At 39.2% G+C, this 24,760-nt stretch overlaps 1 protein-coding gene across 1 annotated transcript in view; it reads left to right on the forward strand.

Moving 5' to 3' along the window:
- The window catches only part of Smpx (small muscle protein X-linked), a 36,151-nt gene extending 12,128 nt beyond the window's left edge, over positions 1-24,023 (forward strand). The window contains exons 2-3 of the mRNA XM_035449752.1: positions 18,180-18,263; positions 23,874-24,023. Coding sequence (XP_035305643.1) covers positions 18,180-18,263; positions 23,874-24,023 — 234 coding nt within the window. The remainder of the gene's footprint in view (positions 1-18,179; positions 18,264-23,873) is intronic.
- The last annotated feature ends 737 nt before the right edge of the window (positions 24,024-24,760 follow it).

Below are 24,760 nucleotides of genomic sequence, written 5' to 3' on the forward strand. Positions count from 1 at the left end.
AATTTTGTGGAGTACAGGTCAATATATGACCTGAAGATTCTCTGGATTTCCTCTGTGTCCATTGATATGTCCCCTTTTCATTTCTGACTTTGTTGTTTTGCGTGTTCTCCTCTGCTTTTTGGTTAGTTTGGATAAAGGTTTGTTGATTTTCTCGAATAACCAACTATTTGTTACATTGATTCTTTGAATTGTTTTCTTTGTTTCAACATTTTTTATTTCTGCCCCCAGTTTGATTATTTCTTGGCATCTGCTCCTCCAGGGTGAATTTGCTTACTTTTATAATAGAGCTTTCTGCTGTGATGTCAACTCTATGGTGTGACTATTCTCTAGTTTCTTCATAGTCCTTAGAGCTATGAACTTTCCTCTTAGTACTGCTTTCAAAGTGTCCCATAAGTTTGGGTATGTTGTGTTTCATTTTCATTGAATTCTAGGAAGTCTTTAATATCTCTCTTTATTTCTTCCTTGACCCAGGAATTGTGCAATTGTGTGTTGTTCAATTTCTATGAGTTTGCATGTTTTCTGCAGTTTGTGTTGTTTTTGAATTCTAAATTTAAAGCATGGTGGTCTGATAAGTCACAGGGGATTATACCATTTTTTGTACCTGTTGATGTTTGGTATGTTACTGAGTATGTGATCAATTTTTGAGAAGGTTCCATGTGATGCTGAAAAGAAGGTATATTCTTTTGTGTTTGGATGGAAAATTCTATAGATGTCTGTTAATCCTAATTGGGTCATAAATTCTGTTAGTTCTTTTTTCTTTTTGTTAATTTTCTGTCTAGTTGTCCTGTCCAGTGGTGAGAGTGGGGTGTTGAAGTCTCCCACTATAACTGTGTGAGGTCTTATTTGTGATTTGAGTTTTGTTTCTTTTATGAATGTTGGTGTCTTTGCATTGGGGGCATAGATGATTAGAACTGAGACTTCTTCCTGATGGATTTTTCCTGTGATGAATATGAAATGATCTTCTTCATCTCTTTTGATTTATTTTAGTTTGAAGTCTAACTTGTTAGATTCTAGGATAGCTACCCCAGCTCGTTTCTTGGGTCCATTTGATTGGAATATCTTATCCCAGCCCTTTACTCTGAGGTAATGTCTGTCTTTGAATTTGAGGTGTGTTTCTCATATGCAGCAGAAGGATGGATTCTGTCTTCGTATCCAATCTGTTAGCCTGTGTATTTTTATAGGCGAGTTAAGACCATTAATATTGAGGGAAATTAAGGTCCGTTGAGTGTTTATTCTTTTTTGTTTTTGATTTGTTGTTGGTAGAGGTATTGTCTGTGGATTTACCCTGCTTTTTCTTTTGGGTTTTCGTAAAGTGGGATTATCTATTGCCTATATTTATGTGAGTGTAGTTGATTTCCTTAGGTTGGAGTTTTCCTTCCAGTACTTTCTGTAGGGCTAGATTAGTGGTTACATATTGTTTAAATATGGTTTTGTCGTGGAATATCTTGTTTTCTCCATTTATGGTGATTGAAAGCTTTGCTTGGTATAGTAGTCTGGGCTGGCATCCGTGTTTTCTCAGAGTTGGTAGAATATCTGCTGGCAAGCTTCTTATAGCCCATAAATCTCTTGAGAATAGTTTCCAAGGCTTTCCTTTTTGTTTGTTTGTTTGTTTGTTTGTTTGTTTTTGAGACAGGATTTCTCTGTATTGCTTTGGAGCCTGTCCTGGAACTCCCTCTGTAGACCAGGCTGGCTTCAAACTCAGAGGTCTGCCTGCCTCTGCCTCCCGAGTGCTGGGATTAAAGGCATGCTCTACCAAAGCCTGGCCCAAGGCTTTACTTTTGTATAAAAATAGTTAGTTATTCAACTACGGTGTACATGGTACAGTGCAGTGTAGTTTTCATATATCACAAGTCAGGATTGGAAAAATTAATTGATGTACCTAGAATTATCTAGGACTGATTCAAAATTCAGTCATTCATTGTGATCCTAAAATGCTCTGTGGTCTTGATGCTAACTCTCCCCACCCTTGATACAGAGGTGAATGGCTATGGACTGTCTCAAGGATAATACCCCAAGTGCCAAGTCCAAATGAGATGCAATACTTTTTGTGGATGACTTGTGTTTTCCTCTTAAAGAATTCAAATTACATTCATAAATGGTGTCTTTTTAATGAAGATGCTTATAGCCACTTAAAGTCATACTAAAAACAAGTTTATTTGAAGTGAGGAAGCAGCACAAAGCAAAATAATGCCATGAAGAATTTGGTCTTGAAATATAAGCAAGTATGGCCACTGTATTACCTCTGGCTTAATTAAGCTTTGTGTGATTATAAATCTAACTGTTTTATCACATATTCAAAGGAGTTATTATCTGAGCTATGCATTGCTAGGGAGTGTGGCTTCTTGCTATGGGAAAGTTTCCTTTGCTATGCAATCCACATGCAGAATGTAGTATTTTCATACCACACATTTATCTTTTTTTCTTTCTCTCCATTTTTATTTAAATTAGAGACATGATTGTTTTACATGTCAATCCCAGTTCCCATTGCCTTCCCTCCTTCCCTGCCCCCCCAACTAACACCCTACCTATCCCATACCCTTTCTGCTCCCCAGGGAGGGTGAAGCCTTCCATAGGGGTTCTTCAGAGTCTGTTATATGCTTTGGTATAGGACCTAGGTTCACCCCCTTGTGTCTAGGCTCAGGGAGTATCTCTTTATGTGGAATGGGCTCCCAAAGTCTATTCTTATGCTAGGGATAAGTACTGATCTACTACAAAAGGCCCCATAGATTTCTCATGTCTTGTCCCTGACACCTACCTTCAGGGGGTCTGGATCAATCTTATGCTGGTTTCCCAGCTATCAGTCTGGGAAACAAGAGTTTCCCCTTGTTCAGGTCAGCTGTTTCTGTGGGTTTCACCAGCCTGGTCTTGACCTCTTTTCTCATCAATGGTCCTTCTCTGCAACTGGATTCCAGTTCACTTCAGTGATTAGTTGTGGATATCTGTTTCTACTTCCACCAGCTGCTGGGTGAAGGCTATAGGATGGCATAGAAGTCAGTCATCAATCTCATTATCAGGGGAGGGCATTTAAGGTAGCCTCTCCTCTGTTGCTTAGATTGTTAGTTGGTGTCATCGTTGTATATCTACAGACATTTCCCTAGTGCCTGATTTCTTTTTAAACCAATAATGGCTCCCTGTTTTATGGTATCTCTTATCTTGCTCTCCTCTATGCTTCCCCCAACTCAAACTTCCTGCTCCCTCATGTCTTCCTTACCCCTCCTCTACTCCCAGTCTCATTCTCTTAGCTCTCTCTCCCCTCCCCCATGCTCCCAATTTGCTCAAAAGATCTTGTTCCTTTCCCCTTCTCCAGGGTACCGTGTATGTCCCTCTTAGAGTCCTCCTTGTTTCCTAGCTTCTCTGGCAGTGTGGATTGTAGGCTGGTAATCCTTTACTCCATGTCTAAAATCCACATATGAGTGAGTACATACCCTGTTTGTCTTTTTGTGACTGGGTTACCTTGCTCAGAATGGTTTCTTCTAGTTCCATCCATTTGCCTGAGAATTTCAAGATTCCATTGTCTCTTCCCCCGCCAATAGTACTCCATTGTGTAATTGTACCACATTTTCTGTATCCATTCTTCAGTTGAGGGGCATCTAGGTTGCTTCCAGGTTCTGGCTATTACAAATAGTGCTGCTATGAACATAGTTGAACAGATGTCCTTGTTGTATGAATGTGCTTCTTTTGGGTATATTTCTAAGAGTGGAATTGCTGGATCTTGTGGTAGACTGATTCCCATTTTCCTGAGGAATCGCCATACTGATTTCCAAAGTGGCCCATACCACACATTTTATTACTTCTTTATTTTACCTACCCATTATCATTGCTCTCTCCATAGCCCAGGGCATAAAGCTGCATGGAAGCAGAAAGAAGCATCTGTCAAAGCAAAGGCTATGTACAGACAGGTTTTATGGACTGCTTTTCCTGGGTTGTATTTTCAGTTTTATAAAAGGGTTACAAGTGAATGAGAGTCCTTACTACAAAGGAGCAGACTGCCATCCTACATGGCTGTTCAGCTAATCATTGATTAAGCTAAAAATTCTAACAATGACACCTACTTTCCTCCATATTTTATTTAAATTTAAAACAAAAGTTAACTTTCATTTGATGTTTGTTTAACTACAGATGCAAGACCTTTTCTTGATCATAGATCTACTGTTTCTTTCTCACATAAACCACTCAAACATACCGTTCATGATGTCCAACGCTGGTTTCTTTCAAGTGTAGCAAGAACTTGTATATAGTAGTTTAACTCTCAAGTGGGTTTGACTCTGATGCTTTGATGAAGGCTCCAACATTGTGACATGATTCAAGCAATCATACCCTGGCTACAAGATGTCATGTTTTTACTGCTGACATTTACAAGAGCTTCAGAAATATAACCTGACCTCTAACCAATTATGCACATTGTCTTAAAAGCTGTACAGTACCTTCTTGAAATCTGTTTTTCCGTGGATGACAAGATTACAGTTGAGTCATACAGGAAATTATTAAAGAGAATCAAAATGCTGACAACAGAGAGTAATTGGGTGGAGGGAGACCTTGCAGCATGAAACATCATGGGCAAAGAAGTGTGACTATGTGGAATTTTCTCAAAACTGTTGAATGGGGAAGTTTGGTGTTTTGAATCGATTCTACATTTCAAGAATTCCTAGGTTGTTATGCATTATACAGCTGTAGGATTTTATTTTAAAATGAATTGCCTATCTTTTAGTTAGTAGAGGTATGCATTCTTCTGTTCCTCCTATTGTAGGCTAATATATCAAAAAACAATTTCACTTTCTAGTCTAAAAGCACACTTCTTTCTGCAAATCTTCAGTAAAAATGCTATAAATCTCAAAGTGCCTTCTCAGTCAGAGACGGACAAGGCCAGAGAATAGGACAAAGCAGAAAGAAATTCGGAAACATCCACACCTGCAGGATTTCCTGTCTGCTATAGGAAAATGGCACACAGGAGGCCATCAATACTGGCAGGATATGCTAGGACATTTGAAAACAAAAGATAGAATCAGTGGGTGTGGGAGTCCTCTCAAACAACACATGATGTTCAGATAAATCACAGTAGTTTCTGGAAAAGAGCTAGTGAGTGGAGACAAGCAAGGAGGGAGGCTAGATCAGTGGCTGTGGAATGAGGGTTAGTAGGAATTGCCAGAACCCAGTGAACAGCAGCTAGCAAAACCTAACCCTTTGGCGAAAGAACATGTCATCCCACTGGAAGCCATATACAAGTGACTGAGGAGGGAATATTGTTTCCAGAATCATCCTGGCTCAAAGCCTAGAGCCAAGGAAGGAGAACAATACAAATAATTAAGGGAGGGGAGGAATTAACTTACAGGGAATTCTTTCTACTTTTCTTCACATGGTGAGATCAAGAGCAGTATTAATTTCACATCAGATAGGTCTTCTATCAGGAAACAGTATCCTACTTGAGCCAAAGATGACCTGTTAGATTTTTTTCCATTCCCAGTTTGGAGAATATAACAAATTATGTATAGCTTGGGAAGGTAATGAACCAAGTCTTTTGTATCAGGGGCATATTTCAAGATATCTACCATGCATAAACTTCAAACAAGAACAGCAAGAGAGAGTAGCAAGCTTGGAGGTAATGGCACACAACTTTAGTCCCAGCACTTGGTAGGCAGAGGAAGAGGAATCTCTGAGTTTGAGGCCAGCCTGTATCTACAGAGCAAGTTCCAGGATGGTCAGGGCTACACCAAGAAACCCTGTCTCAAAAAACCAAAGACAAACAAATGACCAAAAACAAAAACAAACAAACAAAAACCAAAAGAAGTAAGAGTTGCATTGCAAAAGGAAACAAAAATCCCGAGGACCTTCTTCCTTTGTATTTATATAGATTGTATATAGATTCACATAATTCATGTTAAGCCTTTTCTGTGTTCTATTATTAAAAAGTACAGCTGGTCACATAGTAGTGGTGCATGCCTTTAATTCCAGCACTCAGGAGGCAGAGACAGATAGATCTCTGTGTGTTTGAGGCCAGCCTGGTCTACAGAGTGAGTTTCAGGACAGCCAGGACTACACAGAGAAACCCTGTCTCGAAAAACAAAACAGAAAACAAAGTACAGCTTACAGTGGCAGCATGAAGTTTGGACAGCACTATGGGCCCAGGTTTAATAATCTGTGTTTGCACCGGGCATTGGTGGCACACGCCTTTAATCCCAGCACTCGGGAGGCAGAGGCAGGTGGATCTCTGTGAGTTTGAGGCCAGCCTGGTCTCCAGAGTGAGTGCCAGGATAGGCTTCAAAGCTACACAGAGAAACCCTGTCTCAAAAAAAAAAAACTAAAAAAAAATAATAACCTATGTTTGCTTTGCCCCATGTTGAAGGGCTATCTGTGGGAACTCATCTTTGGGGGGCTTCAGTCGGATCCAGTGGACTTCCCCAGTTCATACCTGAGAGGGGGAGTGTGGATTGAGAAACTGCAGGTAAAGATACTAAGAAAAAGATAGAGACACAGAATAGAGTCAGGAGGGTATTCCAGTGAATACTGAACACCCCCAGTTTATTCTTCAACATTCTAATACACCCAAACCAAAAAGGCAAGAGATTTCTTTATCAAGATATATAAATAGACTTACTTCCTTAATTTTCCAAACATTCAGTAGACTAAATCTCTCGTTATCTGTGCTTGAAAGTTAAGAGTAACCACACCTTAGACCAAGTCTCTTGTTATTTATATAAGACATCTACACCTTAGACCAAACACCCTACAGTAGCCATACATTAGACCTTTAGGTCTTATGACTTTAACCTTGGAAGAGTAAGGATAGTTTTGAACTCTCTGACCTTAAGTCAAAATGAAGCAAAGCCATTTTTAGGGACCCCCGACCCAGGTGGAAGATCAGGTCACCCAACATCAATGTGCCCCCCTCCATGGAAGCACCCAAGGGCCTTGTCTGTGTCTGTGGCCCTTCTGCAACCACGTAGAGACCATTATCCATGCTTCTGTGAGCCATAGAGCAAATGAGCTGCTTTGGCAGTGATATCAATGACTGCAGATGCACAGCTGAGAAAGAAAGACATGGAAGACTTCTGTGGCAACCCCTACCTCTACCCCCACCTTACCCCCTGAAAAGAAATAGTAACAGCCTGAACAGGAAGCCATGGAAGGAAATTCTTAAAAACTGTGATAATATGCTGAAGTGTCACTCTCCACAATAGATGGCTTCCAGTAGGTGTGTGGGAGGGAAAGGACTCAGTTTGAAACAGGCTGGCCACTGAGAGTTAGACCATGCTCCAGTGAGCATACAGCTATCACAAATTGGACTTTTTTTTTTACTGGGGGTGGAGGTCACAAAGGTGGGGAGTGAGTAGGAAAGTACTGGGAAGCAATGTGATAGGGATGTATGATGTGAAACCCCCAAAGAATAAATAAAATATTATGTTGAAAAAAATAAAAATAAAGCTCAAAAAAGTATAGCTGGCATTATACACAATTTGAATAGCAAATACTGCACCCAATTCGCAGATAGAAGTACTGAGTGATTGAAAAGGTATTTTATTTATATTCTGACATAGAGCAAGACAGTGAAAAGGCCCAGTTTTCTGGCCGATAAAAGAAAAACTGATCTACATGTCTACATTTCCCCACCAAATTTAAGTTGTAAATATTTTTCCCCTATGGCTATAATGTAGCCTATAATTTGTCACTCAAATATCACTGCCCTACAATTATTATAATGAAGCCTCTCTAATTATCTTATTACTAGTGTACTGCATGACACAGCTGACAAAGCACCGCTCTTATACACCCTTATTGATGCACAGGAATGATTGGCCACTCAACATGGTTTCAGGGCTTTTTCATTCCCATCAATATTTGCTGTTCTAAAAACCCATTTAGGTTCCTGGTTTCTTGAGTGATGCCTTCAAGAAGAAAAAGTGTCGTGTCACTGAGTTAATGGCTCATTTTTCAATGTAGCTTTTGTTTGGCATCTATTCCAGAAGTATGCGTTTTGTGTTCTCCTTTGCAAAGGTCACTCTCAAAGTGAAAGTCTGCGATTTTAGAGATGGCCAGAGCTAACTTTAGCCAAGGGAAAAGAACACTTGGGAGACTGGATTGGTAGAGCAAAAAGGTTAACTCTAAAAGTTTGATTTGGAAATGTGGCCTTTGTTTGTTGTACTGTATATGTGACATTGATCATGAAATCAAAAACTCCTTGAGTTTAATCTGTTTATTAGTAAGACAAAAATGATGATCTTAACTTCACAGAGTGAGTGTTGTGAAAAGAAGTTTGTAAACCCTCCTTTTCTACCTATCTTGCATTTTACTTTTTGTTCAGTAATATGCATTTTAATTTTTTTCTATTTTTCAAATTTTCTAGTCAGTGACAGATGTATATCTTTTTAATCATTTTTTATTTGAATTAGAAACAAGATTGATTTACATGACAATCCCAGTTCCCTTCTCCCTCCTGTCCTCCCCTCCCACCCCCCTACCTATCACATAACCTTTCTTCTATTCTTCACCTGACTCAATCTTTCTGCTCCTTCATGACCTCTGAATCCTTCCTCTTCTTCCCTTCTCATTCTCCTAGCTCCCTCCCCCCTCTTCCCATGTTCTCAATTTGCTCAGGGGATCATGACCCTTTCTCCTTCTCCAGGGGACAATGTTTGTCCTTTTTTTTTGGTGAGTGATTTACTGGTGTTTCAGGTGGTTACACATTTCAGGTTGTTACAAATATTACTACAAATCTTCAATTATGTGATGAAACAAACACATCTCACAAGACAAATATAATTCAAACTTATCCTGACTGTCTAATTCATTTCACAATTTTAGACCTGGCAGAAGACAAGAAGAAATGAAAAATCGAACATCTGTGAGGGACTTCATTCTTTCGGGATAAAAAACTGATCCAAAGCTAAACATTTTGTTTATTTTTCAATTTCCCAGGTGTTTATTGCTGATTCAAGGTCAGAACATAAAGCAACTTCAGTAGACGTAACTTTCTGTGTGTACTCCCAACCTCAAAGTTCAGCCAATTGTTTATTTTTTATCATTTTTATTTGAATTAGAAACAAGATTGATTTACATGACAATCCCAGTTCCCTTCCCTTCCCTTCCTCCCCTACCACTCCCCCGCAACTAAAACCTTACCTATCACATACCCTTTCTTCTATTATTCACCTGACTCAACCTTTCTGCTCCCTCATGACTTCTGCAACCTTCCTCTTTTTCCCTTCTCATTCTCCTAGCTCCCTTCCCACTCTTTCCATGATCTTAATTTGCTCAGGGGATCGTGAACCTTTCCCCTTCTCCAGAGGACAATTTTTGTCTCTTTTAGGGTCCTCCTTGTTTACTAGTTTCTCTGGCAGTGTGGATTGTAGGCTGGTAATCCTTTACTCTAGGTCTAAAATCCACATATGAGTGAGTACTTATCATGTTTGTCTTTTTGTGATTGGTTTACCTCGCTCAGAATGGTTTGTCCTAGTCCCATCCATTTTCCTGCAAATTTCAAGATTCCATTGTTTTTTTCTACTGAGTAGTACTCCATTGTGTAAATGTACCACATTTTCTCTATCCATTCTTTGATTGATGGGCATCTAGGCTGCTTCCAGTTTCTTCCTATTACAGATAGTGCTGCTATGAACATCGTTGAACAGATGTCCTTGTTATATGAATGTGCTTCTTTTGGGTATATGCCTAGGAGTGTAATTGCTGGATCTTGTGGTAGACTGATTCCCATTTTCTTGAGGCGTCGCCATACTGATTTCCAAAGTGGCTGTACAAGTTGGCATTCCCACCAGCAGTGGAGGAGTGTTCCCCTTTCTCCACATCCTTTCCAGCATAAACTGTCATTGGTGTTTTTGATTTTAGTCATTCTGACAGGTGTAAGATGGTATCTCAGAGTTGTTTTGATTTGCATTTCCCTGATGGCTAAGGATGTTAAACACTTTCTTATGTGTCTTTCAGCCATTTTAGATTCCTCTATTGAGAATTGTCTATTTAGTTCTGTACCCCAATTTTTAGTTGGATTGTTTGGTGTTTTGGAGACTAGTTTCTTGAGTTCTTTGTATATTTTGGAGACCAGCCCTCTGTCAGCTGTGGGGTTGGTGAATATCTTTTCCCAGTCTGTGGGCTGTCATTTTGTCTTGCTGACTCTGTCCTTTGCTTTACAGAAGCTTCTCAGTTTCAGGAGGTCCCATTTATCAATTGGTAATCTCAGTGTCTGTGCTACTGGTGTTATGTTCAGGAAGAGGTCTCCTGTACCAATTAATTCAAGGGTATTTCCTACTTTATCTTCTAATAGGTTCAGTGTGACTCTGTTTATGTTGAGGTCTTTGAACCATTTGGACTGCAGTTTTGTGCAGGGTGAAAGGCTTGGGTCTATCTGTAGTCTTTTACCTGTCCGCATCTAGTTATGCCAGCACCATTTGTTGAAGATGTTCTCTTTGTCCCATCGTATGAATTTGGATTGTTTGTCAAAAATCAGGTGTTCATAGGTGTGTGGGTTAATATCAGGGTTTTCAACTTTATTCTATTTTTGTGCCAATACCAAGCTGTTTTCAGGACTATAGCTCTGTAGTAGAGCTTGAAGTCAGGGATGGTGATGCCTCCAGAAGTTCCTCTATTGTACAGGGTTGTTTTGGCTATCCTGGGTCTTTTGTTTCTCCATATAAAGTTGAGAATTGTTCTTTCAAGGTCTGTGAAGAATTGTGTTGGGATTTTGATGGGGATTGCATTGAATCTGTAGATTGCTTTTGGCAAGATTGCCATTTTTACTATGTTGATCCTACCTATCCAAGAACATGGGAGATCTTTCCATTTTCTGGTATTTCTTTAATTTCTTTCTTTAGAAACTCAAAATTCTTACGGGACAGGTCTTTCACTTTTTTGGTTAGTGTTACCCCAAGGTATTTTATGTTGTTTGTGGCAATTGTAAAGGGTGATGTTTCTGTGATTTCTTTCTTCTCTAATGTGTCATCGGTATATAGTAGGGGTACAGATTTTTTTTGAGTTAATCTTGTATCCTGCCACTTTGCTGAAGGTGTTTATCAGCTGTAGGAGTTCCCTGGTAGAGTTTTTCATATCATCTGCAACTAGTGAGTGTTTGACTTCTTCCTTTCAGATTTGTATTCCCTTGATCTCCAATGACCCTTTTGTTGTCTTATTGCTGTAGCTAGAACTTCAAGGACAATATTGAAGAGGTATGGAGAGAGTGGACAGCCTTGTCTTGTCCCTGATTTTAGAGGAAGTGCATTGAGCTTCTCTCCATTTAATTTGATGTTGGCTGTTGTCTTGCTGTATATTGATTTTATTTTGTTGAGGTATGTTCCTGTTATCCCTGATTTCTCCAAGACCTTATTCATGAAGGGGTGTTGGATTTTGTCAAAGGCTTTTTCAACATCTAGTGAGATGATCATGAGTTTTTTTTTAACTCAGTCTGTTTATATGGTGGATTCCATTGATGGATTTTAATAACTTGAGCCATCCTTGCATCCCTGGGGTGAAGCCTACTTGATTGTGGTGGATGATTTCTCTGATGTGTTCTTGGATTGGATTTGCTAGTATTTTATTGAGAATTTTTGCCTCAATGTTCATGAGGGAAATTGTTCTGTAGTTCTTCTTTCTTAGTTGTGTCTTTGTGTGGCATGGTATCAAGGTTATTGAAGCCTCATAAAAAGAGTTTGGCAATGACCCTTCTGTTTCTGTTGTGTGGAAAATTTGAGGAGAATTGGTATTAGCTGTACCTTGAATTTCTGGTGGAATTCTGCACTGAAGACATCTGGCCCTGGGCTTTTTTTGCTTCGGAGACTTTTGATGACTCCTTTAATTTCATTAAGGGTTATAGGTCTATTTATGTTGCTTATCTCTTCTTTATTTAATTTTGGTAAATGAAATCTGTTGAGAAAATTGTCGATTTCCTTTAGATTTTTGAATTTTGAGGAATATAGGTTTTCGAAGTATGACCTGAAGATTCTCTGGATTTCCTCTGTGTCTGTTGTTATGTCCCCCTTTTCATTCCTGATTTTATTAATTTGCATGTTTACTCTCTGCTGTTTGGTTAGTTTTGATAAATGTTTGTCTATCTTGTTGATTTTCTAGAAGAACCAATTCTTCATTATATTGATTCTTTGTATTGTTCTCCTAGTTTCCATTTTATTGATTTCAGCCCTCAATTTGATTATTTCCTGGCATCTGCTCCTCCGGGGTGTATTGGCTTCTTTGTTTTCTAAAGCTTTCAGTTGTGCTGTTAATTCTCTAGTGTGATTATTCTCCTGTTTCTTCATGTGGGCACTTAGCACTATGAACTTTCCTCTTAGCACTGCTTTCAAAATGTCCCATAGATTTGCATATGTTGTGTGCACATTCTCATTGAATTCTAGAAAATCTTTATTTTCTTTTTTTATTTCTTCCTGGACTCATGAATTGTGAAATTGGGTGTTACTTAATTTCCATGAGTTTGTAGGTTTTCTGTAATTCATATTGTTGTTGAATTCTAACTTTAAAGCATGGTGGTCTGATAAGATACAGGAGATTATTTCAATTTTTTGTACTTGTTGAGATTTGCTATGTTGCCAAGTATGTGGTTGATTTTAAAGAAGGTTCCATGTGGTTCTGAGAAGAAAGTAAATTGTTTTTTATTTGGGTGGAATGTTCTATAGATATCTGTTAAGTCCAATTGTGCTATAACTTCTATTAGTTCCTTTGTTTTTTTGTTAAGTTTCTGTCTGGTGTTCCTGTCCAGTGGTGAGAGTAGGGTGTTGAAGTCTCCCATTTTAAGTGTGTGTGGTTTTATGTGTGATTTGAGTTTTAGTAATGTTTCTTTTACAAACGTGGATGCCTTTGTATTTGGGGCATAAATGCTCAGAATTGAGACTTCATTCTGATGTATTTCTCCTGTGATGAGTAGGAAGTGACATCCTTCATCTCTTTTGATTGATTTTAGTTTAAAGTCCAATTTGTTGGATATTAGGATTGCTATCCCCACTTGTTTCTTGGGTCCATTTGATTGGAAAATCTTTCCCCAATCTTTAATTCTTAGGTACTGTCTGTCTTTGAAGTTGAGGTGTGTTTTTTATATGCAGCAGAAAGAAGGATTCTGTCTTCTTATCTATTCTGCTAATCTGTGTCTTTTTATAGGTGAGTGAAGACTATTAATGTTGATGGATATTAATGACCATTGATTGTTCATTCTTGTTTGTTTTTGATTTGGTGATGGTGGCAAAATTATGTGTTGGGTGCTAGCCCTTTTTCCTTTTGGCTGTTTGTAAAGTGGGGTTATCTATTGCCTATATTTTTCTGGTTGTAGTTAACTTCCTTGGGTTGTAGTTTTCCTTCCAGAACTTTCTGTAGGGATGGATTGGTGGATATGTATTGTTTGAATCTGGAGTTTTGTCATGGAATATTTTGTTTTCTCCATCTATAATGATTTAAAGCTTTGCTGGGTATAGTAGTCTGGGCTGGCATCCATGGTCTCTTAGAGTAGGTAGAATATCTATCCAGGACCTTCTGGCTTTCAGAGTTTCCATGGAAAAGACGGGTGTGATTCTGATAGGTTTGCCTTTATAGGTTACTTGACCTTTTTCCTTTGCTGTTCTTAATATTTTCTCTTTATTGTGTATGTTTGGTGTTTTGATTATTATGTGGAGAGGAGACCTTTTTTGATTCAGTCTATTTGGTGTTCTGTAGGCTTCTTGTATTTTCATTGGCATGTCTTTCTTTAGGTTGGGAAAGTTTTCTTCTATGATTTTGTTGAATAGGTTTTCAGTGCCTTTGAGTTGGATTTCTTCACCTTCTTCTATATCTATTATTCTTAGGTTTGGTCTTTTCACGGTATCTCATATTTCCTGGATATTTTGTGTTAGGGATTTGTTGGACTTAAGATTTTTCTTTGGTTGATGAATCTATTTCCGCTAGTGTGTCTTCAACTCCTGAGAATCTTTCTTCCATCTCTTGTATTCTGTTGGTTATGCTTACATCTGTAGTTCCTGATAGTTTACCCAGCTTTTCTATTTCCAGCATTCCCTTAGATTGTGCTTTCTTTATTGTCTCTATTTCAGTTTTTAGGTCTTGAACTGTTTCCTTGAGAGATTTGTTGATATCTTGTATTTTGTGGTTTGTTTTTTCTTCCATTTCTTTAAGGGATTTTCTCATGTCCTCTTTGAAGTCCTCTTTGAGGTCCTCTATCATTTTCCTGAAGATGTTTTTAAGGTCATTCTCTTCTGGTTCATCTGCATTTTGATGTTCAGGTCTTGCTGGTGTATGGTTCCTCGTCTCCGGTGGTTTCATATTTGGTTTTCTGTTGTTGAATGTGCTTTTACCTTCTCTTCTCATCCTTTCTTCTGGTGGGTGTAGCAGGAGTCTCTTCCTCTCCTGGTGAGTATGGGACCAAGGTTCCCTTCTGGTAGATGCAAACAGATCCAATACTCTAATGTCTGACCTCTTCTCGTGGATGGAGGTGGCACTGTTACTGGGGCCTTGGCAGTGTTCGGGTGTGTTGGGTTTTGATGGGCCAATGGATGGCATTGCAACTACCACAGGGGCCTCGGGAGTATCTGGTGTGTCGGAATCCCACCGCCTAGTTCAGATACAGCAAGCAGGTTCCTGGCGTCAGATGGCTCTGAGCAGTGCAGCTGAACAGGAACTGGAAACATCCCCTGGCCTACCTGGGCCAGCGGATGCATGCAGAACTGCCACTGGGGCCTCGGTGTGTGGGAACCTGCCACTGAGTTCAGATCCGGTGAGCAGGTCCCTGGCGTCAGATGACTCTGAGCAGTGCCACCAAAACTGCATTTTAATTTTTCGAAATTAAAATATAATTACATATTTCTCTTCTTTCCTCTCTCCATCCTTTGCTCCCTCTCCATGGCCTTTTCCTTCAAATGCTATTGTGACATATATGTATATGTTACACACACACACACACACACACACACACACACATACACACACACACACACACACACACACACACACACACATTTAAATACAGCTTGTTGTGTCCAGTTTAGTGTTACTTGTATGTATATAATTTCAGGGCTGACCAGGAGGTATCAGATAACCAATTAGGAGACTCATTATTAGGGAAGACTATTTTTCCAACTCTCAACATTCCTCAGTTGTCTGTAGTTCTTTGTCTAGGGGTCGACTCTGTGAGATTTCTCCTTTCAATTTTAGTATGTCTATTGGTATTGACCTTGTTGAGGTCTTCTTTAGGCAGCCATATTGCTGAGGTATCCTGGATGAAATTTCCCTGTTATTTCTGGGAGACAATTTAACAGCCAATTTCCTGGTCCTTTTGCTCTTACAATCTTTCTTCATCCTCTTCTGTGATGTCTTATCCTTACATGCAGGAGTTGAATTGTAGATGTATCCATAAGAATTGGACACCCTATGCTCAGTTGTTCCATGCATTTTGACTAGTTGTGGTTTTCTGTGATGCTCTCTATCTGTAGCAAAGAGAAGTTTCTTTGATGAATATTATTTTGTATTTTATACATCCTTGCATTGCTTTACTTGAAGGAAAGTTTCCATGGTTAGGTAGATTAAAAATTATTTCTACTATAAATGGGACAATGAAGCATAGAACAGCTGTCACTTTTTCAATTAGAAAGAATCTATAGCAACTACCAGCTCTGCTTCACTCTTATAAACCATTTATTGAGAGGCTACAAGAGGATCCAAAATTGATCTTCAAACATGAAAGTGTTGTCACCCCATAACATGAACTATTATATTAAGTATCGCTTTTGTGTGTTTTCTTACTGAAAACTACATTTGGTAATATTGCATAAATGGTTTAAATACAGAGTTTTTCAGAAACAGTATTTTAACCCAAATTCACTCCTAGGAAGGTACCTCCCATAGATTCATAATGAATTGGTTAATGGGGTGCTCTAAATAAACTTCTTTTTCAGGAGGGCAGCTGTGTCTTTCTTTGTAGCCCAAATTCACAATCCTTTTGCCTCAATGACCATGTGCTAGGATTTCAGGTGTGTGGCATAACACGTGGTTCTAACTGAACTTTTAATTAATTAATCTTCTCTTAAATACTTGATGAGTCTTGTTGCAGACAGTTTTTGGCAGGTCCTGCTACCCTTGAGCCCCCAAATGAACACACAGAGACTTATATTAATTATAAAACTGTTGGCCTGTGACTAGGGCTTTTTTATTGGCTAGCTTTGTCTTAATTACTACTAACCCATTTCTATCAATCTATGTAGTTCCACATGGTCTTATCTTACTGGAGAAGGGTCCGGATCTCTAACTCCTTTGGTGGCTCACATGGCGACTGTCCTGATGGGTTCTCCTGCCTACCTTTTCCAGAATTCTCCTTGTCCTAGTCCTGCCTATCTTCCTGCCTTATTGGCCAACAGTGTTTTATTCATCAACCAATAAGAAAGACATATACAGAAGAACATCCCCCATCAGAGTTTCTCAAATGTAGTGGAAGAAGTAGTCTATTGATCCAATATAGATCATGTTCTTTGAGTCTGTTCACATTGTTTTGCTCTTATTTCAAGTCTTTATGTTTGTCATTCTATCTATATACTGATAAATGTGAAATACTATTATTATTTTATTCAGTTTTGATTCTTTGTGGTGCTGGATCTAACTGAGAGTCTCATGGGTCATAAGTGGGCACTCTATCAATGAGATACATCCCTAGTGTATAGCATTATTTTATGTCCTCCTAAGACATAAAGGAATTATGACAATTAAAATTATAAGAGGTGACCTGGAGAGGCAATGCCTTCCTGAAATTCCAGTTGTTGGGAAAGCTGATGTGGGAAGGATCACTTGAGTGTAGGAGTTTGAGGGCAGCCTGGGCAACATAGTAAGAGATTCATGAAATTCATGAGATTCATGAAATTTTTCTCCATATTTGCCAGAACATAAGCTCTATCTTTCCCTTGATCATATGTGTCTCTCTTATGATATATGCTGATGAAAATACTTCTTGGAATCAAAATTATGTATCTTTCTTTCTATTTGCAACCAACATTTTGAAACTTGTTTCCTTTCTGTGGGATCAGCATTATTCGACTACAAAGGAGTTTTCAAGCCTGCTTTCTTTGGAGGCATAACATAGACCTGCCATGTCATGTGAATAATGATGTTGGCTATTTCCTGTGTTATGGGTTAATCATTACCCTGTCAACAGAGCGTATACCAGGTAACTCCAAATGGACTTCTTAAGTTCAATGGTGTGGTACCCAAATCATCAACTCTGTGTCACAAGTTAACAAAACATTTTGTTCCTTTTGCTTAGGCATCATTTTCACTCATATCAAAATGAAATTTTACCTTTTAAAGCCCATGTATCGAATTACTTATAAGGCAACATTTTATCTTCAGTGGAAAAAGATGCATTCTAGTTTTTAAAACCAGAGTTTATTTGAGTGATACTGCTGTTTGAAGACATTTTTGGTATGTATTAAACATTTTCACATTTTGATATCTGTAGAAATATGGGTGAAATTTAAATTTACAAATTATCTTCTCAAGTTCAAATTACTGTGTCAACATATTCTTCCATATTTTAGTGTTTGAAGTATTTCGTGTTTACAAGAATGTATTTTATTCTTGGTACTGAAGGAGATTAGTATGTCATCTTAATAAAGGACAATAATTGAATTTTAATTTAAAAAGGAACTTGATTTTTATAGCACTGTCCCTTTACTGTCCCATACATGTTAGTGTTGGGGAGAAGATAGAAGAAGAATGTCAAGTCAGAAACCGGAGGTGATAGTAGAGCCATGCCAGGATGCTACAGGAAGGTGTTGACAATTTAGGAAGTGTGAAAGCACCCTCAACTTTGTGCATATAAAGGAAACTGATGGAGAACTAAATGTAATATAACTTCTGTGGATACTTTTTCTTCCTTTCCTATCACTATGTGTCCCTTCCTCATCACCAAAAGGGGAAAATAAAATGCATCACAGGAGGGCAACAGCCAGAACAAACTGTCTTCAAAAATTCTTCCATCCAATCAGGAATTATAAAATCATTGCACGGACCTAAGGATGAATGCCAGGAATGTGTGAAAGTGGAAGTGAAATTTTCCTTTGCATATTTTTGTGCTGTTGTTATAGCAATTTTCTTTGGATCAAAAGCTTTGAAGATGTGCGTTTTTCCTTCACGATGATTGCTGCCTTAGAATGTCAGTGCAATTTCTTACTATTCTTAAGCTAAATTTACTCCGTTTTCTCTTTTAGGCAAATATCAATATTCCGATGGGAGCCTTTCGGCCAGGAGCTGTGCAGCCTCCTCGAAGGAAAGAGTGCACTCCTGCCACTACCGTGACCCAGGAGGTGAGGAAGATAGCTAACAGAGATAAGCAAGGCCTGTTTCCTCCAGAGTCTTCCCAAGAGGCAAGGTTTCTCAGCAGGGAAATTCTGTGCCATGCATTTCAGCTAGGGCTAAGTGTCTGACAAAGTTGCTTGAAGATCCAAGCTTAACTTCCACTTGTCAACTGATTTTGTGCACAGGTGATTTGGGGCTAGCTCTGGTCACTTGTTTGGTAAGTTTTACAAAGGGTCTGATTAAACTGAGAAGGCTGTGTGTGGTATGGCTTCTGATGGGAGATTAACCTCAATTAGAGCTCAGTAAGTAAGGGCATTGAATTCCTTTCAGATTCAAACAATCATCTTGATCTTCCTTTGAAAGCAAGTCTTTCCAAAGGCATCTATCTGGTCTCCCTCCCTGTATATTCCTATTCTTTCCTCCCTGCCCAATTCAAATATCTTGCTAAAATAGAGACAAAATGAATAAATGCAACAAGAAGAAACAAGTTCCCTTCCCAGGTCTATGCATTTACTTTTGTGTGACATCTCTGCTCAAATGTGAAAAGGCTGACTCTGAGGGAAGTGGGATTAAGGTTTTTAGATCTTTTCATTAACACAAAAATCAGGGCGTTTTAAAAGCTAAGGATTTTAATGGCTTTTATATTTGGCCCATTACTTCAAACTTTCCTAAAATGACCTTAGTCCTGGACGTAACCTTTTCATCTATGCAATTTCCTGATTGTGATCTTAGCTCCTTGGCTTTAGCCTCCAACCAAGACATTTTTTTTCAGAGGAGGTTGTGAAGTATTTGAATAGCATCACCAAATTTTGGGATTTCAGCTACTAATTCTTGTGTCTGGGACTTGGGTTGAGTATATGAGCTTGTGTTAGCCAAGAAGGATCTCCTCCATCTCTCAGAGGGATGCTGTCAGGAAGGAATAAATGGAATAAGGGATGTGGTATAGTCTGGCAGGTATCTGGTAAATAAGCAATTCTTCAGAAATTTCCCTGACTATCCAATTTACATGAAAGACTCCAGGCCTCTTGCTCTGCAGATTGTAAGAAAGAGGCACAAGGAGTTTAAGGGATGGTCATGGGACTCTACCCTCACCTCTCTTTATTTGCCATTGTATTTTTCGTTTCTCACCTTCCTCTGACGCTGTGTCTATCACTAACTATGACAATAGATAGTCAGAAGGTAGCTTGGTCCTCTTTTCTCATGAAATTGGCTGATATAACAGTGGTGTGGGTCTCTCCTCTTCTCTTCCCTCTGTGGAGCAGGCAGCCTTGGGTTCTTCCCTGTCCACATGAGTATCTTGCTTAGGAGGCTAGGGAAGCACTTTTCTTTCTCTCATTTCTTGTCCCTAGTCTGATGATTTGGACACACTGCATAAAACCACCAGGGACCTATATCACTTGGTTTGTGACAATATACTTTCTAACCACTCATGTATTCAAATGGCCAATTGATATTCCTCTTATGGTAGAGATAATGAGATAGCCATAGAGATCCCAAGACCCTAGAGATGTCCCTATGCATTGTGCCACTCCTTGTTCTTGGGGTTCATTGAGTAGAACAGAGAGCTAAGGCTGTTCATTATCTAAAACAAACAGATAGGGACTCTTAGGGTTTATGGGGTTTGAGGGAGGAAGTGACCTTGTAGCTCAAACTCTGGCTTGGTCCTCAGAATAAATTTCCCAGAGAAATGTTACAAGTTGGGTAGTTTGTCTTAGCTACAAGGTGCATTAAGTAGGATTTTGTGGGTTGGCTTGAGGCCCTAGCTACCTTCTGTGGTATAGTTTGAATGAGAAATTTGAATGTGAATTCAGAATAACTTCCATAGCCACATTTATTACTGTAATCTCCATTTGCAAACTAAGAATTGCTTACATTCATAGATTTAGGATGTGTTGTCAAGCCTCATGCTAACAGAATTATAGTATAATGTGTGATTTGTAGCACGCCACCTGTAACCAGAACAGCTCACCTCCAGCCTAGCCAGTTGGACCCCCAGGTAAATTCAGAAGGTATTTTGATCTTGACATCCTCTGAGAAGGGAACAAATGGATGTATCCCAGCAGAAGAAAGAGCCTGTCATTGGCTTTATGACAAGGTCTGGGACCACTAGCTGTCTCTTGTGCACCTGTAGTTTCTGACCAGCCCTTTGCTTTGCCCATGGACATGGAATGTACCTTCCATACTTGGCTTGTTAGACACAGGCATGTACCGGACACAGGGGTCTTCTTTCCAAATCCTTTTGTGTAAGAAAAGCAGCTGCTTGTTTCAAGTCATCTGAGAGTACTAATGAGCCATTTCTAAGCCTCCAAATCACTCTTTAACTGAAATACAATTATCCTTATTATGCTACATAATAGTACATTGGGACTTTCTCTTAAATATTTCCTTTCATCTTGCCCCTTCACAAGATGCAAACATATTATTTAATTCTAGTCCAGTCACTTCTTAGTTGTGAGGCCTTGGACAGTTTTTTTTTATTTTTTAGCTTTCCCATACCTTAGTCTCACTGGTGAGGTAGGGATAAAAGCAGATGTATAAAGTTGGTGTGAGAATGAAATGACTTAGCACATGTATCTTAGAACAGTTAGTAGTGTTTGATGATACTAGTGAGTTTTTAGTTTTGAACAGGAATGAGTGGGTCAAACTCTATTGCTTCGTGTAAGAGCCTGGGGAAAAACTCAGGAGGGTATCTGGTAGTAAAGAAGGACTTGCAGATGGGGTATCTTGAAAATGCTTCACCATTCTGCAAAGATTGGAAAATCCTCTGTGACTCCCAAGGCAGGCATTTCCCTTCACAGAGCTGTCACTGAAGTGGGGAATGATGCTGGTAAAGTTTCCCTTACACTGTCTTCATGTACACGGAAGAATAAATAGCCTCTAGTTCCCTGCTGGGTTGAGATACCTGTGACAAGGGCTAGCCCCCACTTGTCAAGTAGAACCCTCTTTATTCATGCTTTAGTTTACTATAATTCTTATAATAGGAAATTCATAAAAGCAGAGGAATCTGATTTTCATTATGTTTTTAAAAGGTAGTGGAACTTCAGTGTAAAAATGTGTCCTGCTTCCTGAACAATATCATACTCTCAAATTATTATATATAGTGACAATCTCCATTCTATAACACCTTAATAAATCAAATGCCAAGTCTTATCTTGATTAAAAATGAAAAAAACCCACCCCAGTCCAGTGAGGTCTTAATAATGTGATAGGAAGATGTCTAGCATTAAATGTTACCATTATTAATCTGTGTAAGTTCATCTTATAAATCTGCCCCAGACTCTTTTTTTTTTCTTTTTTGAGACAGGGTTTCTCTGTGTAGCTTTGAAGCCTATCCTGGCACTCGCTCTGGAGACCAGGCTGGCCTCAAACTCACAGAGATCTGCCTGCCTCTGCCTCCCAAGTGCTGGGATTAAAGGCGTGCACCACCAATGCCCGGCCTGCCCCAGACTCTTAAGTGTAGATATTGGCTGTATGTGTTAAATGTGCCAGCATGGAGATGACTCACCTGGGAACTTAGCAGAAGGATCTGGAAACATTTTTCTCTTCATGCTTCTTTATTAAGATCTACCCACCTCCAGCCGTGGGAGCATTTATAAGTGCTGAAATATTTTTCATTTCATTGCTACACATATTTAAGAAGAAGCAACACTTTATAGCCTTGTTAAAAATTCCTTCCTGAAAGCCCAGCAAAGAACATTCTGGAATACCTGTTTCTTCAAGTGGGTGTCTTATACTATTAATGACCTTTTCTGTATCTACACTTACAAATGATGAATGTGTTTGCATGGAGAAAAGAAGCCAGGCTTAGGGCTCTGTACATGGACCTACATGAACAATATCTTTCAGCTATTCGCAATAGATACATCATCATTGAGTTACTTTATCATTTAGTGTGAATGCGTATTAGCTATTTAATCAGTACTGTACCAGCTTCACAGAAAATAACTATAGGAAGTCCTATTAGCCCTTAAAAGAAGAATAAAATCTCAGTCTTTTATGCCTACTCATCCTCCCTAATAAACAATTTAAAAACATTTTCTATAAGGGACTCGGCTACCTAGTGATTTGTCAGAGTTCATCGAAGCTTGAACACATTCTTCCTCTAGGTGCTAACCAGTTTGAGAACGAGACACACGCAGGCACTAGACCTGGACTCACAGCACTAGCTTTAGCACTGTCCTTCACAGGAGGCAAATGTGGAGTTTCTCATCCCTGACACACACGCACACACACACACACACACACACACACACACACACACACACACTGGTTTACCCAATTCTTGGTTAAGCAGATGGAGCTATAACAGTTCTGCACTGGGGACTGTTAATTTAAGCCCTCTAAGAAACAGACATTTAAAGTGTAGAGTATTTATTGGGGGAAAGCACTTTTAAGGAAAGATGGGAGAGAGTTACAGGAGAGTTACTGAGACCCAGATACAGGGGAAGAAGAGGGAAGGGTTTGGTGGAAGAAACACAGACCTCAGCGTGGCTCTAAGCCCAACTCTCCAGCCTAAGTTTTTCCTGGGAGAAGTCCCTGTTTACCAGGTATGGGGTCACCTTGAGGATGCTGCTGTACTCAGTCCTTTACTATCATCACATATGGTAAACATGACCGCTGCATGGTGATGGATAGATTTTAGTGACAAGGCGTTAGGGCAGTCACTCAGTTACCCCTGAAGTAATCTGATCCAAGGATTGCTATCCTGGCTGTTTGGGTGATCAAATGTCCTCCAATATCTCAATTTATAGGCAAATAGGAGGAACAGACTAGCATGCAGTTTTCTTCTCTAGTAACTAGATGGAGCTGCATACAGCAACTGATCTTAATGTTTTATATTTCTTTTCTATATACATGCTTGGTGAACGCACATAGAGGTGTGGGTTGATTATGGGTTTAGCTAGTTAAATAAAAAAACCATCAAGTATACATTCCAGCCTCTGTCATCAGGTACTAGAGAAGCCACGCAAAAAGAAAAGGCTGTGTGTCCGCTCCCTAAAATCGAGATTCCTTCAACGACAGGAAATTTAAACTGCTCAAACAGCAGGCAAAGGCTGGCCTCTCTCATTCCTTCTCATATTCAAAGATGTTTTCCTATGTCCTTCTGAGTTTGTTTATATTTCCCAACAGAGCCTTAGGACAAAAGGCTGACATCCGCCATACTCTGAACAAATATTTGCAAACTCCTGGACTAATTGGGGCTAACTGTGCACTGATATTTTACCAATTTCTGTCATCAGGTATCTGAGAGTGGTATGATACTAAGTCAAATTCACTTTTAGAATATGCTTTTGTGAGAAACACAACTCCTAACTGTTGGCAGTACTTATTAGTTACCAGACACTGAACTGTTGCCTAATGTGTCCTAAGTCATATGGAAAGCACTTTTCCCCTTACAACATTATTTTATATTCCTGTACAAATTTCAGGGAATTTTGTTGAAATTCTAGGGCTATCTGAACAATAAATACAGGAGAAAATCACCATGCTAGATTTGTACCTTGACTTTCTTCCTTTGATATTTATTTTCTTGCTCTATGCCATGAACCAAAGAGATGAAACACCCTTGTTTTTGGTGAGTTCCATTTCTTCCCCTTTCTTTTCAGGAGAACCCTACTACTTCGGAGGAAGAGAAGAAGCCAATTCACGGAGCAAAAAAACTCCCAGGACCTGTTGTCAACCTGTCCGAGATCCAAAATGTTAAAAGCGAACTGAAGTATGTCCCTAAAATGGGACAGGAGTTCAAACGGGAGTAAAGGTGAGTGGGAAAGAAGTCTCTTTGTCTGATAAAAGGCATCATCAAAAGGAAGCTTTCCACAGGAGGAGTTTACCAGGAAGGTTCAGTTTAGACAGCGTTTGTTGTGTATGGTTTTCAGGGAAAGCCACATCTTTGGGTTTATCTTATTCCACAGCTCCTTGGAGAACTGGTGAGGGCAAGTCATGGTATGTGCATTTCTTTGTCCACCATATGCCATAAAGAACAGTGAACTATTGCTTTGGCAATAGGATCTGACAAACAAGTAGCTGTGTAGATTTGGAAGTGAGAGGAGGCAGTACTCCATGCATTCAGGCCTTAAAAAAATGAGGATACCAAAATAGGTGCTAGGCAGAAACAAGAAGCCTTGGGTCTGATGGGGAAAGAGTATGTGTGGGTGTATATGAAAAAGGGTAGGTTTGAAACTGTGCAGGTTGTTCCAACAAGGTACTTAAAATACTTATTTTCATTTTAATTGTTCAGTAATGATCCCCTGGTAAGAACTCAGCCAACTTTCTGTCTGCAGATCTGGTTCCTATTAACTGGAATAGAAATTCCACCAACAGACAGTGTGGGTTCACCAAATCATGGTTCTTTATCTTAGGAGATACTAGGAGCAACTCTATCCTTTACCAGCATCACCAAACTCCACCAAGCACAACCTTCTCTATCCCTTAAACAGAAGTCTAGAGGAAAATCTACACGGGAACATGCAATAGGCTTTTTATCTCATTGATT

Source organism: Cricetulus griseus, chromosome X (genome assembly GCF_003668045.3).
Source record: "Cricetulus griseus strain 17A/GY chromosome X, alternate assembly CriGri-PICRH-1.0, whole genome shotgun sequence".
In the NCBI taxonomy this organism is placed as follows: Eukaryota; Metazoa; Chordata; class Mammalia; order Rodentia; family Cricetidae; genus Cricetulus; species Cricetulus griseus.